This window comes from Spea bombifrons, chromosome 9 (genome assembly GCF_027358695.1).
Source record: "Spea bombifrons isolate aSpeBom1 chromosome 9, aSpeBom1.2.pri, whole genome shotgun sequence".
NCBI classification, from domain to species: Eukaryota; Metazoa; Chordata; class Amphibia; order Anura; family Pelobatidae; genus Spea; species Spea bombifrons.
Window position 1 is genome coordinate 40,467,434 of NC_071095.1, and position 16,537 is coordinate 40,483,970.

Genomic DNA, 16,537 nt, shown 5'->3' on the forward strand with positions numbered 1-16,537 from the left:
TTTCTTGGTAGGGTTTGGGCCAAATATGACGTTTTAGCATACAAAACAAATTGTAGACACTCAGCCAGGAACAGGCAGTGGTCCCACGGTGTGTCCCCGTCTGGAAGCATCTCGATTTGTTTTGTATAACTATTTGCTTTCCATCTCTACTCATGACAGCTGCAATCAACGGGTAACATTCCCTGGGTCCACTGAAATCTTTCTCTACTAAAATGAACAAACTTTGTATCTGCTAAAGGTCAAGTTGTTATGATAATTTTTAATGAATATTGAAAGTCTTGTAAACGTTGGTTGGTCTCCAGAGTTAGAAGGCAGCTGAACCTTTCACCATCATGTCACTAATGTCACAACCCCTAAACATGATGCCGTACAACATGTTCTAAGCTGTTTTTTACCTGCAACATTCAGGGCTTAAGAAGGCTTCAAAACACTACTCGGATACTCCTTTATGTCATCAACGGTACCACAAAACAATAAACCTGTGTTTATCTGACACCTATTTTCTCCTAGAACACATTTATTTTGTTCCAGTTAAGATTCTAAAGGCTAGCTGCATGCCGGACTCTTATCTTTGAGGTTCTTGGCTTCTCCTTGGTGGGCTTGATCTATTTGCTTTTCATTTCTCTTGCAACCCTTAAAAAGTACCAATGTCAACAAGTGTCTTGGCTGCCTCATGGCGAATCCAGACTCATGTTCACCATTTAAAGAAGGTTTTTCATTCATGTAGCCGCCTCATTCTCTCATTATTTGCTAGTTTTCCTTGTCTGGCTTCTTCTCTGCATCTTTTTTAGTTACTGTAGATACTGTAGAGATTAAACCTTAAAGAAAAGCTGATGACAGAACATCAATTTTAGTTAAGATAAACTGATTTGGGAGAATTAAAATGGATTTTAATCATGCCTCTCCAGAGAAATAAGGTATTGTGAGAGTGCGGGAATATTCCATTTGAAGAATACATTATAGCTGAAGTTCATGGAAAGGTCTAAAGAGAATATTTATATTTCCGATAATGTTTTAATTAGGTGTTCATGGTGGTATGTGGATAACGCGGGTGACCGAAAAATTCTTATTTGAATTTACCAATAGTATATACAGTAATATATCTGTGTGTATGATTTATATAGTGCATATTCTATGGATTTAAGCATTACAACTTTGTTATCTGAATACTATGTGGTGGTTAAAATATAGTTATAAATAGGCTTATTTGAATTGAATATGTATCTTGTTCAAATCATATATTTTATAGTTTAAGGGACAGTAAATTAACCTATATAACCCTTAGGTGTATATCATAGGAGCAGCAATCTTAAAGCGACACTGCAGCCCTTTAATTCATATGATAGTTGGATGGTTCCTTTAACGCCTTGATGACAATTGCCGGTCCGGGCACGTCACGGAAAAACATGTCGTTAACGACAAATGACGTGCCAGGACCGTCATTTGTTAAAACGGGTAAAAAAATCGATCCGTGATCGCTTTTTTTACCAAAACGGCGTTGCTGTAATGCCTCGACCTCGAGGCATTCAGCAACGCCACGATCGGCATCAGGGGCCATGTCTGACCCCTCCCCGGGCGTCAACATCCGCCATACAATGTATGGCGGCAGACGCCCGTTTTAAAAGCGTTTAGGAGGCGATCAACGATCACCTCCTAAACTTAAATGGTGTCGCTGGAATGCCTCGATCAGGAGGCATCCAGCGACACCAAACACTTACCTTAGGATGGACTGTGATTGCTCCGGAGAGCGGTCACAGCCGCAGCTGCCGGTGATCTTCGCCATCAGCAAGATGGCGGCGGCCCGGGGAAAAAAACAATAAAGACGAAAAAGTTTGCTAGAGGGTCTCCAGACCCTCTAGAGAACTCTGGCTCCACTTGCAGGTTGAATACAGGTACTGCATTCAACCATGCAAGTCAATGGAGCTCAGCTTTCTAATCACAGTGTGATTAGTAAAAATAAAATAAAAAATAAAATAAAATTAATAATAATTAGAAAAAAATAGTAAAAAAAAACAGTCCAATGTAAAAAGGGGAACCTTCAAGTTGAAAAAAAATGTTACAAATGTTTTAAAAAAGGCAAAAAAAAATTAAAATATATATATATAAAAAATATATTTTTGTGAGCAAGTCCTAAAATTAGCACATTAGCTTAAAACAATTCTCGCATGGAAAGAGTTAAGATACTGGCATATTAAATGCCCATGGGGTGTCTACTTTTAAAAAATGTATGATTTGATGGGGTAAATTGAATTGGCTGGATTCAACAATGTCCCATTGGGACGGGGGGGAAGGATGGCCACACATCTAATTTCCAATTAGAAAAATGCACACGTACCAAATGTGGCCTTTTAGTTCACCCAAAAGATGACAAACCCATGCATGTGGGGTATCACTGTACTCAGGAGATGTTGCTGAACACATATTGGGGTGTCGTGTGACAGCGGCATATACCAGGAGCTGTAAATTCATACATAAAGTAGGTGTGTGTAGGAAAAATACACACACAAAAATACTACTGCAAACTTTGAAAAAATGCTGGTGGTAAAATGTGTGCATCCAAAGAGTTAAAATACCAGCATTTAAAATACCCTATGGTGTCTAGTTTTAAAAAATATATGGTTTTGTTGGGCACACGGAAATGGCCCGGCTCAAAGATGTACCAAATAGGGCATGGGCAGTGGATCCCCAAATGCCAAAGTTCATTGAAAAAATGTACATGCCCCAAATGTGGCCCTTTTGCCCCCAAACAACCAGGCAAAATCATTCATATCACTGCACTCAGGAGATGTTGCTGAACACATATTGGGGTGTTTTATGATAGTGACATATACCAGAACCTGTTTATTCATACCTAAAGTAAAATGTGTGTGAAAAAACAAATGCAAAAAAATGACTACCATAAAGTTTGACAAAGGCTGATGGTAGAATTAGTGCTTGGAAAGGGTTAAAATACTAGCATTTGGAATACCCTGGGCTGTCTAGTTTTCAAAAATATATGACTTGATGGGGTATATTGCATTGGCCGGCTTCAAAGATACCCGAAATGGCACATGAGGGGAAGAATTACCAGATTTGGAAAAAATGGCTTTGAAATAGCAAAACGCTACCTGTACTTATTGCCCCATAATGTGTAGAAAAAAGCAAAAAACCATAAAAACATTGGGTATTTCTAAACTCAGGACAAATAGTAGAATCTGTTTAGCAGGTTTTTTCATCAAGCCCTTCTTGTCCTGAAAAAAACAATATCTAATGTGTGTGGGTTCAGTAAACGGGAAAGAAGAAAATTACAACTAAACACGAGCAGCGCAGAAATGTTAAAACGGCCATTGTCACGAAGGGTACAAAAAGTAAAATCAGCCTTTGTCACGAAGGGGTTAAATGTGTTGTCTGGATAATACCCCAATACACATTTGCCCCAGATAAATACCATACTCACCTCCAGCAATTGCTTGAAGCAGCGAATCGGTGGCTAGAATAGTCAGACCATGGAGAAGAAGGGCAGCTGCTGCAAAAGGGCTGCCTCTTCTGTGTTAGTTATAGTACGTGAAATACATTTTCCTATAGCAGGGGTGCAAGGGACATTAAACTGTCCCTTTAACCTTCTGTTTCCAAGGATTAAATATTTTTTTTCTCCATTTAAATTATTTGCTCCCCTTTTTAAGCTCATCTGAAAAAAAATGTTGTTATTCACATACTGAACTGCAATTGCCATCCCCAATGAGACACATCTGATGTGATAACACCCAATAATAGCAACCAGGGGAATAAGGAGAATCAACTTCTTTCCTCGCTCTGTTCTCAAAACAAGAGGTATAAGTACTGCAAAGTGCACTTTGTATTCTATGATGCCAAGGAGTTCCATTAAACCATTCATTAGATACCCAGAAATGTCTTCATACAGTAAGAGTGGCAGGTGGCCCTAAACCTTCATCAGCTGTATCTGCTGAATAGACCAACCCCATGCAAACCAGATCTGTATAACGCATGTAAATGGAAGGAGGTCGGTTTATTTTTTGGGTGTTGAGTGTCTTTTTGTAAGATATGTGTTGAGTGTAATACCTTTGGACATATAGATTCATTATTTCGTAATGATAAATTGCACTGAATGATCATGGTTTCAAGAAAATGTTAAAAAATAATCAGTGGTACTTTCAGCTTTAATCATATACCATGCTATGCCAATTACTGCTAAGGAATGCATAAATACTTAATGATAATTTGCATAACAGAGAATTTGTAGCGTGTCTCAGATTAGATCAGAAAATACAAGCTTGTGAAGGAACTGCTAGAGGAACAGCAGTCATTCGCTTTTCTTGGCATCGAATAAACAGAACTTGGGATCTTTGATAATCACAGCTGGTAGAATATTTTTTTTTCTCTTCTTTATAGCAGCTTACAAGACCAGAAGGAAGAATTGCAGAAGCGACTGTCTTACACCACCCAAAAACTGGAAATGCTTGAGAGTGAATTTGATTCCACGCGGCAGTACCTGGAAACAGAGCTGAGGAGGGCTCAGGAAGAGCTGGAGAAAGTAACGGAGAAGCTGAGAAGGTCAGGATATACTTTCATTCATATATGTTGGCTCTTGCCAGGAGCAGTCAACCTTCTGGCACTCCAGCTGCAGCGGTATACAATCATCAACATACCGGTCGGCTGCAGCTGGAGTGGCGGATACTGGCTGTGCCTCTTCAATGTTGTGTACATAAAATCACTACATTTAAGCAATATCTATTATTACAATTATTGATTACCATTCTAAAGCTCGCAGAACCTTGGTAGATAGTATTTGATAGAGCAGTAACAGATCAAAAATACCTAACCCAAGCTATCTTCTTTTTTAATTAGGCACAAAATGACATAGAATGTTATTTGATGATCATGTTTTCAGAATCAAAATGATAGTAATTCCAAAATACATAAAGGTAACATGGAGTATAGAATATGATGCTGTTTTAAGGGATTCTCACCCATGTCCCTTAATAATTAAGCCTAGGTGCCTTATCACTTATTTCATTGGGGTTCAGCAAAGACTGTCTAGCTGGGACAAAGGTTTTTCATTTCAGGATTATTCTTAACAAAAAAAAGGGTTCTGGTATTGGACAAAAACAGACGTTCTGAATCCTATTTAATGGTCCAACATTTATAGCAGTTAGAAGCAGTAGGCAGTTTGGGTGTTAGACGTGTCAGCACCTAAGCCTTCCATCAACCTATATAATTCTACATCCATGACCACAGCTCCACTAAAATGTATGAAATTGTGTTAGATTCAAAATTTTGAAGGTGTGGTTAAAATATGTGTATTTAGGATCGGCAATCTGCACCCATCTAGCAACTGTTTCAAGTACATTAAAATGCAACCTTTGCGTTCTGTAGGGAACACCATTAATGTAGTTATGTGGACCAAGGACTCCAATTATTGTCAATTTTGTATATTGTCAAATGTAATGTTGTTTCATGTCTTGAAAGCTTGCGGTCCATTATAGGTCATTTAGCCAATAAAGGTATCACCTTTACCAAATTTGCTTTCTCTCTTTCTATGGTTAACACGTTACAACTCTATACCTAGAATGTCTCTTTAGGGACAAATGCCCAAAAGCAGAAACTTTTTATAATGGTAAACCAAAAGAAGTATTCTCACCTAAGTATCAGCGGTAAAAAGTTTTAAACATTCTGCATTTATGGTCTCTGTACCTTTTTATACTACACATAATCATCATGTATTTAAACATAAGCAACACAAAAATATAACTTTCTTAAATTATTTAATGGATGAAACTTAAATATCTATGATACATATATTCGGTTCTTCCTTTTTGTTTTCTTTAACTATCTGTAATCAAAGACGAACTTACTTTGGTCATTCTGTCATCACCTAAATCGTCTTAACTGGCAATATAGGGAGCCCTGGCTTATCTATTAACCCTAATAAAACACTAGGTTATTTTTACATCCAGTCTAGGGCCAGCAAAGGGATAGTATGGGGGACAAATATACTGTTGGTTATGGAATGGTTACAACCAGTTGGACAGAAGGTGGAAATATCAGGAAAGTCATCTGGACATAGCATACACATTAACCTACAATAACTAGTGTTCGCTATAAGTCAAGCAATCTCACAAAAACACCCAATTTTTTGCATAGGGACAGAGCCTGCTCGTTGTAAATCTGTTCAATTGAATTTTATTTTTCATTCTGAAGCTTCTTTTAGCCTTTTTTCATACTAAATGACTCTCGAGAGAACATATAGCATGCAAGGTAATTTACAACAGGATATTAAAAGGGTGTATAGTATCCATATGGCACTACTCACATTGTATATATATATATATATATATATAGATAGATAGATAGATATACACTACTAATGCTAAAATAATCATTAAATCTGCAGGGTCCTAAGACTGATTGATTTATTTTTGCCTTTAGAAAGTTAGGATCATTGATCATTGATTGAACAGTTGGCCGAGACTGCGATCCCACTTTGTGTCTGATGTTGTATAGATGTTTGGCAATAAGAACAATCCGATTCAGACAGAACTCATAATATATTGTTGGGCAGCCCTGGAAGTGTCATAAATCCTGCATTATCTTTCTTGCTTCAGGATACCCCGAAGACAAAATTAATTGGTGCTATTCCTCTGGTACCACAGCCAAAATGTGTGAACAGTTGTATTATAGTAGAGAAAATGGCTGAACGCTTATTATTTCATGGTCTTTTGTTAAGTGATTTTCTAGAGTTGTGGTCACATTGGTCTGATATTCTGTTTTGGAACATTTAATTAAGGTGGCATATATGAGGAATTAGCTGATGTGTTATGTGAAGGGTACTTCTTACTTTAAAGTCACATTTCAGTGGTAACATTTCAGAGATTGACAAGAATACTTCACTGATATGTGTGACAAGGTGAAGAAAGCTCATACATGTGCACGATCCTTTCTAGAGAGAGCTCCAGGCAATCATTCCAGGTGATCCGTGAGGAAAGTAATTGACACCTTTCCTTTCTACAAATCAGAGATTGCCGATGTACACAATAGTATTTACATTATCATGGAACTCAGTTGTAGTGGCTGCAGTGTAACTAGGCTGTAACATAAGGAAGCTTTACTTTATAGAGAGGGTAGATAATAGAATGAGCCTCCCAGCAAAAGTGGTAGAGGTTAATACAATGAGATAATTTAAACATGCATGGTATAGGCATATGGCTACGACTAGACAAGATCAAGGAATAATTACTATTATTATGTTTTATTTATATCGCGCCAACAATTTATGTAGCACTTATTACAATACAAATATTCAAGGGGTACGACAAGACGAGAATTGACAGACTAAGACAAACAGAGAGCCCGGCTCGCAAGCTTACAAACCTATCTTTTAGATAAGAAAAACTGGCAGATTGGGCCAAATGGATCATATCCGTCCTCAAATTCTATGTTCCTGTGCTACATTGTCTAGGGTGGGGTGGGGTGGGATGGCGACATCATAAGCACACCAAAGACTGGTTATTATGTTGCACAAATTAACAGTATAGCTATAAAACGTGCATACTCTGCTTCATTTACATAAATAGCTTGCAGTTGTAGATGAAGTCTAAGAATGCTTGCAATTGGGCCACCAGGACCCCAAACCCTAGAGAGGGGCCATCTGGGCTCCAAAGCTCAGACATGGGTAGTGAGCCACAAGGGTCTTGTCCAGAGTACTGGACCACAGGGTCCAATGATGGGGCCCCTTGACAGATCAGGGAGGCTCGGGGCCCCCCTGCTGGGTCTGAATGCTTATAACATTGTCCTGCTGCTTTGCATTGTTAACCATGAAAAGTAATTTCTAATCATAACTATATTCATAACTGGGAACTCTTTTGGTTTTCTCCTTCACGAAGCCACTCGTCCTCGAGAGCAAGAGCTCCAAGCAGCCTTTCCTGGAAAGCTCCCAGGTGTGCATATATTGTTTTCCCCCTTCATTGCAATATGATGATTACAAATGACACGCGCCAACAGTCCCGTAACAACGATCTTTTCTTGGTACCCGAACAACTGATACTTGCTCCATAAAGAGGAGGCTACACTTTGATGATTAATGTCTGCCACATTTCTGCAGCTCTGTGCAGAACCGCTCTGATTCATTGTTGTCATTTCATAAACGATAATTAGTGGGCACCATAACTCATTAAAGACACAGCAGGAAACATGACTGTAAAGTATCATTTTTAACCCTAAAGTCATTTACGAATTCACCAGCCCTGTTGTATATTATGCATCCACTAATTCACACTTTTCCAGTTTCATGCACACAGAACACAAATAAAAGAGTATGTTTTTTACACACAATGTCTGCTTAAAGCCTTTGTTTTTAAAGCCACATTTGGTATTTTAACTCAGCTAGCATTAAACAAATATTGATAAGTGCTAGATATCTTCACGAGTTAATCAAAGTTCTACATCCATACTTATCGTTAGATCACAATCTTTACTCCGTTACATGGTATATAGTATTGTTCTGAATAGAGATGGTAACTGGGCATCTTCTATGCCACCACACCATGTTTGGCCAAACCTAAGAAATCCAGAGCAGTTGCTTGAGGTTACAGAATGACCTTTTGTATAGCGACCTAAGGACCCTTGGCTTGACTGGGTTCTTATAATAAAACCTCACATATGGCTCTTTATCACAAACTCCCCATATCTATCATTGATGTCCCTCATTATGGTCAGATGTCCATCTGTTGATTAATAATATCTTCCATGATTCTAACTATACCTTCCCTGAAATCCACCACCCCCGTGGGTTTTGTTGGTTGGTAATGCCAGCCGTTGTCCATGATTTGGCAATCTAATATTGTATCTGAAGTAGGGGAATGGGTGTGATGTGAACAAATGCAGTCTCTTTGACTTATATATACTTCAAATTCTACAGTTAGTTAATGAACCATTTACAACTGTATTACATAAAAAGTAATTTGCAGGATTTCCCCAAGCTAAATATTTGGTGCACAAAACTAAACAAGAAATAGAATAAACCAGAATATTATGTGGTATCATGGCTGACCAAATGTTGCATTTGATTTTAGGATACAAACCAACTACCTGTCTTTGCAAAGAATTAACCAGGAGCTTGAGGAGAAGTTGCACAGAATGGTGAGTTTACCTTTACGTGTAGTATTTGCTGTTATGGTGTTATTGAAGTGATGGCTAGCCTTTGGTAGCCCAGGACAATATTTACGAAGTCAACTCATTCCACAAAAAAGAAAGGTCCAAATATTCCATTGCTGGTTTACAAGCTGGGCTTGCAGTGGAACTAAAGCTAATTAGTTAATAAGAAATAGAGCTGTGGTTCCACTGGATCCCACCTTACAATGTGGTAAAGAAAATTTACAAATTAGAATACCAGCATGATATATAAACCACTATATTATTTCTATTCCTACATCCAGGGCTGTTTAGAATGAAGTTGTTCTGCCCTGACAATTATCTATGTTACGTGGAGGGTTCCAACGCCAAGTGGTCCTCTTGCAGCCAGTCAATTAATTCCTGAAAAAACACGAATTCTCTGATACTGAAAAGGAAGTAAATTCCTTAGTAAAATAACAGCACTTCTGTTATTATCCCCTAATCTCTTTTAAATGTGCGCTCAGGTCAGCTGCTGTTGTGTCATGCGATGGATAAAACATTTTATCCGGGGCAGAGCCATTCAGGAACCCCATACCCCTTCCTGATGCCAGCAGAGGTAACTATGAGGTGTGGGTTTCGGCACAGGTGCTTTAAAAGAACCTGCTTGATGGGTTCACAAGAGTCATAATTTTATGGAGCAGTTACACTTGTGATGGTAAAAATGGCCAAATGTCTGGACTGTTATGACCTAAGTATTATAGTTTACTGGAAACTGGGACATATACACTCCCAAGTTGGTTATTATTGCCATTTGGCAAACTAAACCTATACATACAGGCAGTGGTTTATTTACCTTTGTGACCCTAGCGGCTCACTCTGCGGCTACCATCTACACTACCGGGCCCTGGGATAAGACACTCTACTGTTTAACATTTAATTTCACTTGGTAAAACATCAACACGTCCCGAGGGCTTAAAAGAGTTTATCTGAAACTATTTCTCACTTTATACACTAGATTTATTTCAAAATTATCTCTCCAGAGTTAGCAGTGAAACTGGACCTAGGGTTTTGTGGTTAATGATTGTATCCCCCAGAAAGATATGTGATCTTCGTATGCTGAATCTCTGAACAGAAAATTATCTTAGCGCGCTACATTTTCACAAAAACTCTAAAATAGCGTGAAAGATCATTTTACATCTGCCTTCAGCAACGAAACCATAAATCCACATTTAATGCTTCATTATACTTATGAGTTTATATTGGAAATATTTGGATTTTGCATAAAAATTGGATGTTTAGCTACATTCTATCCATAATTTGGATGGTCATGGGTTGGACAAAAAGAATGGGAGTTATTGTTCAACACAAGGCTGATTTCTGTCCTGATTTTCTGTATATGCAACCGCCGCCTTCCAAACTGTATTACGAGAATTAACATATTGTTGTGTTACAAATATTTATTGTATTTTTGTACATTAGAATTCATATTTTTGGAATGTATCATTTGTTTTCTTCCAAGGCTGTTTCACATTTCTTAATGCCTGTGTTTTCTTCAGCTGAACGTTAAAGGCTGCCACGCAGTTGTTCATGCTGAGAGCTAGAAGCCTTTGCATTTGTTTGTTCTTACCTTTGATGAATTGTATTCGACACAAACCATAAAATGTGATTGTTAATGATTTGTGCGGAGCAGGGGTCTCCATGGGAGCACCGCACAAGAATTTAAATCCGGGCACCTTTTGAACTATTTTGGCAAGATAAACTTTGAAAATAACGACGAAGACAAAAATGTCATATTTGTGAATTATTATAGCTGTGATATATTCATAAACATAGGTTGTCTAACAAGGGAAATGCCACAAAGTACAATGTTTCTGTGGAAAAAAAAACACATAGAAACCACTATTGGTTATCAGACTATAACCGCAAAATATGTCAACAGAAAATATTAATACTCCAGAGCATATCAGTTCAGAACTATAGCTCCCTTCGCGGTAAATGGGTAAAGCGCCTACCGTCTCCGCGTTCTACTATGGGGAGAGGTAAGGGCCTGATACCGATCCTACGGACACCTCTTTCCTCTGCTCCCATCCTCGCTCCTACTCACCTCTCCTATATCACCTCCGCTTTGTGACAATAAGTAACTTGATAAATTCAGGAAATTGTATTCTATTGAAAGACACCTCACCAGATCTCAATCTATTATATAAATTCAGGCTGCATAGTAGCAGACATGATGGAAATGCTGCCTAGAAACCTAATTATGCAACTTTAGCTGAAGTTGATACATTTTATTGGGCCAACATAGAAAAAAGATATAAAGTTTCATCAGCTTTAAGGACCTTGGTGTAACTTGCATCTTTTATAATTATTATTATTATTTTGTGCCAGTAAAAGGAGTAAATTTAAATTAAAGATTCCATTATCCCTTTGAGCCCTTATATGACTATATCCATGTTTTTTATCTAATACGGTGGACATACATGAAATAACCAAACCTGGGAATAATCTAGGTTTGACGCAGAGTCTCCGGGTCACTTGCCCCTTTCTCCAGGCAGTGGAGTGGTATTTAGTAACGTCCACTCGCCACCCACTTCCTTTCCCACTGAAGATTTTCTGTGGATAGCCTCCCCCCTGCATGGCTAGCCACACCCATGCACTGCTAGCCACGCCCACAACATACAAGGTTTTAAAGTCCCACTCGCTAATGAAGCCACTTTCCCAGAAAAGGGAGACCTCCTGTTTCATCCCACGTCCATCTCTTGTGGGGTGTTCCCGGGTTCCAGTGTTCTGTAGCTATCAAAAGTGGTCCAAGGAAGGAAAAGCTGTGAACCAGCTACAGGTGCCAGGATACATCCATGGAGTTAAAGGATCTGCTGCTAACGTCTCGGTGGCAGATACCACAGAACACCTTCAGAGGTCTAGTGCAGTTCATGCCTCGATGGGTCAGGGATGCTTTGGCAGTGAAAGGGTGACCTACACACTATCAGGCAGGTGGTCATAATGTTATGGCTGATCGGTGTAATCATCTCACACCATTCCTATTGTATTCCATTATTAAATCAGATTGGGTGTGAAAGCCAATATTGCGGAAAACAGTGTGGAATCTATTAATAGCTCTTAGAGAAGTGTGGGGGGGTTACAATTGATCTCTGTTTCTTTTCAGTAACTGCAATTACTAAATGTCGTTATACCTGTTAATAAAGCAGCACATCATACCATGAGGGGTTATTCCAAAATGCAGAGTACATTGAGCAACACGACTCATATTCCAGGGCTGACTGAGGAATCGCAAAGGCTTCCTCTGCATCGTATCATCTTACACGGTTGAGATTCTGTTGTCTTTCATTAATACCCAAGGGAAAACGTAATGCCAGAGCCGAATCCCACCTCTCTCTGTGATACAAAATGCAATATCCAGAAACAACAATTTTATGTGCACATTATCAGAGAATAAAGTAATACGTCCCTGGTGTTTGGAGATACGTGGTGTTCATAACAGGTATATCCCACATATAATCACTTTATATATACCTTGAATGACACACGTTCCAGCTCTAAATGAGCTAACCCTGAGACTCCTTAAAGATTAACTCTTTAGTAGCCAATTCTGGAGGGTCTGTGTATCAACTAGTCAAATGTGTTACCCAAATTACTGGTCCTTAAGATTCTTGTTCTTGTGTGCTTCAGGGAGGCAGGAGAAACAACTGCATTTCCAGGAGACTCCAGGAAATCCTGGGAGATTTGGGACCTCTGATAACATACTGATAGTAAATGCATAAAATGATAAAAATTGGGAACTTTATTATTATTATTTATTGTTTTATATAGCGTCCTCAAATTCCGTAGCGCTGTACAATGGGTAGACAGGACATAACAAGTAGTATGCAACATAACAATTTGATTTACAGAAACAATAGGTGAGCATCAAACGAGCTTACAGTCTACAGAAATTTGAGAAATGATCCCAGCAGTGGCAACTAGGAAAGGGTGGGTTCCAGACTGTGTGACTGAGAATGTGCCCCTTTACCCTGAGATTGGGGAAAACCTTAGGAGCTCCCAGGTATGGACATGAGGTGTAATCTAGGTTAACTTTGCGACCAGTAATGAAAACTGTATTAAAATGATTGAGTGCTCATTCACAGCTCCCGGCTAAGTGACACATTTATATACTTTACTCGCTGCCGAGACAAATTAGCAAGGCTGGGCTGCTAAACACCGTAATCACATCTTAATACAGCTCAGCCGGAAATCTTAAAGGGGGTAGAGTTTATTGCTGTTAATGTTCCATACTATGAGTATTAACAATTTCCTCTGCATTTTAGGTGGAATATTAACATTTTTTACAATTAAAAAGAAATAAGCGAGCCAATATTAACCACCAAGAAGGTCCTGGTACTGGAATAACCATTATTAATATTGCCTGACATTACTATATCCACTTCATCATCATACAGCCTCCGGCCTCAACATAATAATGTTCATACATCTATTATAATTAATGTATATCTTTACATGACCTGGTTAACCCCTTAAGGACAATGGGCGGTCCCTAAACCCATTGAAAACAATGCATTTTGAGCCCGTACATGTACGGGCTTTGTCATTAAGGGGTTAAGTGTCCTAAATTGAAAGTAATAGATGAATGGTCCAGGGTGTAGTACGAGGCAGACAATTTAACAGCATCCCTAATAACCTAAACCCCCAAAATCTATGGGTAAACAGTATGAATGCATGAAAGACAGAGAAGTTTTCATATCCATCTGTCACCCCCAAACATTTTGAAATACAGCTGTTGCGTTACGATTCAGATTCTTAAAATTGTGTTCCCTAGCTGAAGTGGGCTATTTGAACGACAGACGCACTTTACCTAACATATATAATCAAGTGTATGGTACTTAAACTTAGTAATTTCCATGAAAGTGATCATAAAGTACTTGGAATTTCATATCGGCTGTAGATTTAAACCCCGTGAGCTCCGGAGCTCAATCCTTCAGTAAACGCACTGTTAACACTTAAAGATGCAGAGTATGTAAGTCGAATCTGGCAATTTAGGGGATAATTATTATGTTCACCTAAATAGTTAGTTATTTTGTTTGTGTTTTTATGTGAAAAGTGAAGCAGATGTTCTTTTTGATTTGCTGTGAAAGGCAGATGGGCTTATGAAAGAAAATGAAAGCAGTCAGGTGGCGCGTTTGTTATACTTGTACAAAAAAGACAAGCCAATTTCTTTTTTTCAGTTTTGCTCCGTAAGATGGATTCTAGAGTGTGCGAGACGTTCTTTGCAGAAGATCCTTCGTTAAAAAAGAAAAAAAAAATGGTTGGTGATCTAATTGGATGGTACGGCCCTCTACCCGTGTATGGGAGACGCAGCTGCGCAAAGACAAACGCTGTCACAACAAAGGCAGAGAGCCGCGACGGACTTTAAAAAGCAAATCACCGAAACACAGATTTCTGTATGAAAATATGGTAATTCGAGAGCACGCTGTGTTCTTGATGGAAACGGGCTAAAAGAATTGTCATGAGATAGAGATATGTAGCTTCTATTCAGAGTGGATTTACAGCTGACATAAATTACATTGAGAACAGGGCAATATCAGAAAAAGTTCAATCCTAACCAGTATTCTGGCCTAGACTGGGGCGACAGGTCCAGAGGGGGCAGAAGTTCCCTTGTTAGACCCTCTTGGGGGATCTGCGCCTTCTCTGTGCCACAAGGGAGATCTCTGATCTCCCCAACTGGCCCATTCACACTACGGCACAGCCTCCATTACAAGGTGCCGTGTGTCTCTAAGACATCAGATCCTGGTAAGTCTCAGTGAGGATGGCATAGGGGGGTGGCTGGGGCGATGCTCAGGGTCAGACCTAGGGCATCATCCAAGGTAAATATGCCCCTGCTTGAAGGGGAACATAGGTGGGGATAAGCGTGCTAAGAGACACTCCCCTGGCTGGAGAAAGAAGAAAATGACCCTAAGACCTTGGGAATCCGGACTTCACCCAGAGATTCCGGGTCAAACTCAGACAGTTCCCCGGATTTAAAATATCGAATGTAGTCACCCTGCTCCCTCCATGCTTGGTCTGCCAAAGAAGAGATGTACTTAGGGGAACAGAATTAAAAGCCTCCCTAACCTCTTGTAACAAACCATTGTTTCAACTAAGACAGATCACCCCGATACAGGCAAATATAAGAGTTAAGACTCCTTATTAATAATGCATTTTAAAGATTTCTATAGTTGGAAAAGTACACTGAAAATGCATTTTTAATAAGTACTGCTCTCTTAATAATCTCAGTCATAAGTCAGTCTACAGGGAAACTGTGGACATTAGCTACAAAATGGCTTTTGTTACCAGAATAGAATTAAATGGAGGCCCATGTTCAATGTATGTATGTTCAATGGTAAACCCATTAAATAAAATGTGATTATTCTTTGTTTTCACATTAGTAACAGTACAATGGATTCCATGAGAGATGTACAAGTCAAGGATCCTTTGAAATTTAAATAATGGCATTTGTGAAAATATAATATTGGGAATTGAGGTTTTCAGGAGGATATTGTAAGAGAAAAGGACAAAAGAGAAGGTGGCGGGGGTCTGGTAAATCACAGCTCCCTCACATAACTGTCCCTCCAACAGCAATGTCCAATAATTGAATTGTGTTCCCTTTGGGGGGAATTGTGGTTTATCTTTCTATTGAAGAAACAATCTTGGTAAGAAGACTATCAAAACATGTTATTCAGAACAGCAGGGATTCTGCGTATTGGATTTTGTTTGCAAGTAATATGTCCCAGAGAGAGAGAGAGAGAGAGAGAGAAAGAAGAGAGAGAGAGAGAGAGAGAGAGAGAGAGAGAGAGAGAGAGAGAGAGAGAGAGAGAGAGAGAGAGAAAGAAAGAAAGAAAGAAGAGAGTCCGTGAGAACAGAGCACCCCAAGGACAGGCAAAGAGAAGCCTGGATCATCTTGTACCATCTTCCAAGATAAGCTTACAAGGGCAAATGGAACACTCATTGCTAAAGAACAGATCAAAATTCTGAGTCTCACTTAGAGAAGAAGAGTTGGGATAATTATTTCTTCTGAGCAATCTAAAAAGCCTCCCCTAACCTAACAAGCCTAAATTGTTTTGATGAATGGGTTTTAATATCCTGCATGTAGCTTCTGATTCTGTGAATTCTGGAGCTGCCAGGTTACCCTTTTCTCAAACGTGCCTGAAGAATCCAAAACCATTTTCATTACACAAGCCAAATGAAGTCGAGACAGAGCCGCATATGCATGAGTTTAATGTGCCCGGAAGCAAAATTCCACTAGAACTGCCAGACAGCTGATAAATCGCTGTAAATGGAGCAAACATAACAAATCAACCATTGGTAACATCTGTCATCCTACCTTTTCTGTTCTATCAATTTCAAGGAAGTAAATAATATATCCTGGTTTCTATGCATG

At 39.0% G+C, this 16,537-nt stretch overlaps 1 protein-coding gene across 5 annotated transcripts in view; it reads left to right on the plus strand.

Moving 5' to 3' along the window:
* Positions 1–16,537, plus strand: part of BEGAIN (brain enriched guanylate kinase associated) — a 63,461-nt gene that overhangs the window by 34,565 nt on the left and 12,359 nt on the right. For 3 of the 5 annotated variants that reach the window (XM_053474542.1, XM_053474545.1, XM_053474544.1), the window contains 3 exons: positions 4,390–4,551; positions 7,881–7,934; positions 9,069–9,135. In XM_053474542.1, the coding sequence (XP_053330517.1) occupies positions 4,390–4,551; positions 7,881–7,934; positions 9,069–9,135 (283 nt within the window). The remainder of the gene's footprint in view (positions 1–4,389; positions 4,552–7,880; positions 7,935–9,068; positions 9,136–16,537) is intronic. The other 2 variants (XM_053474543.1, XM_053474546.1) reach the window with 1 other exon arrangement.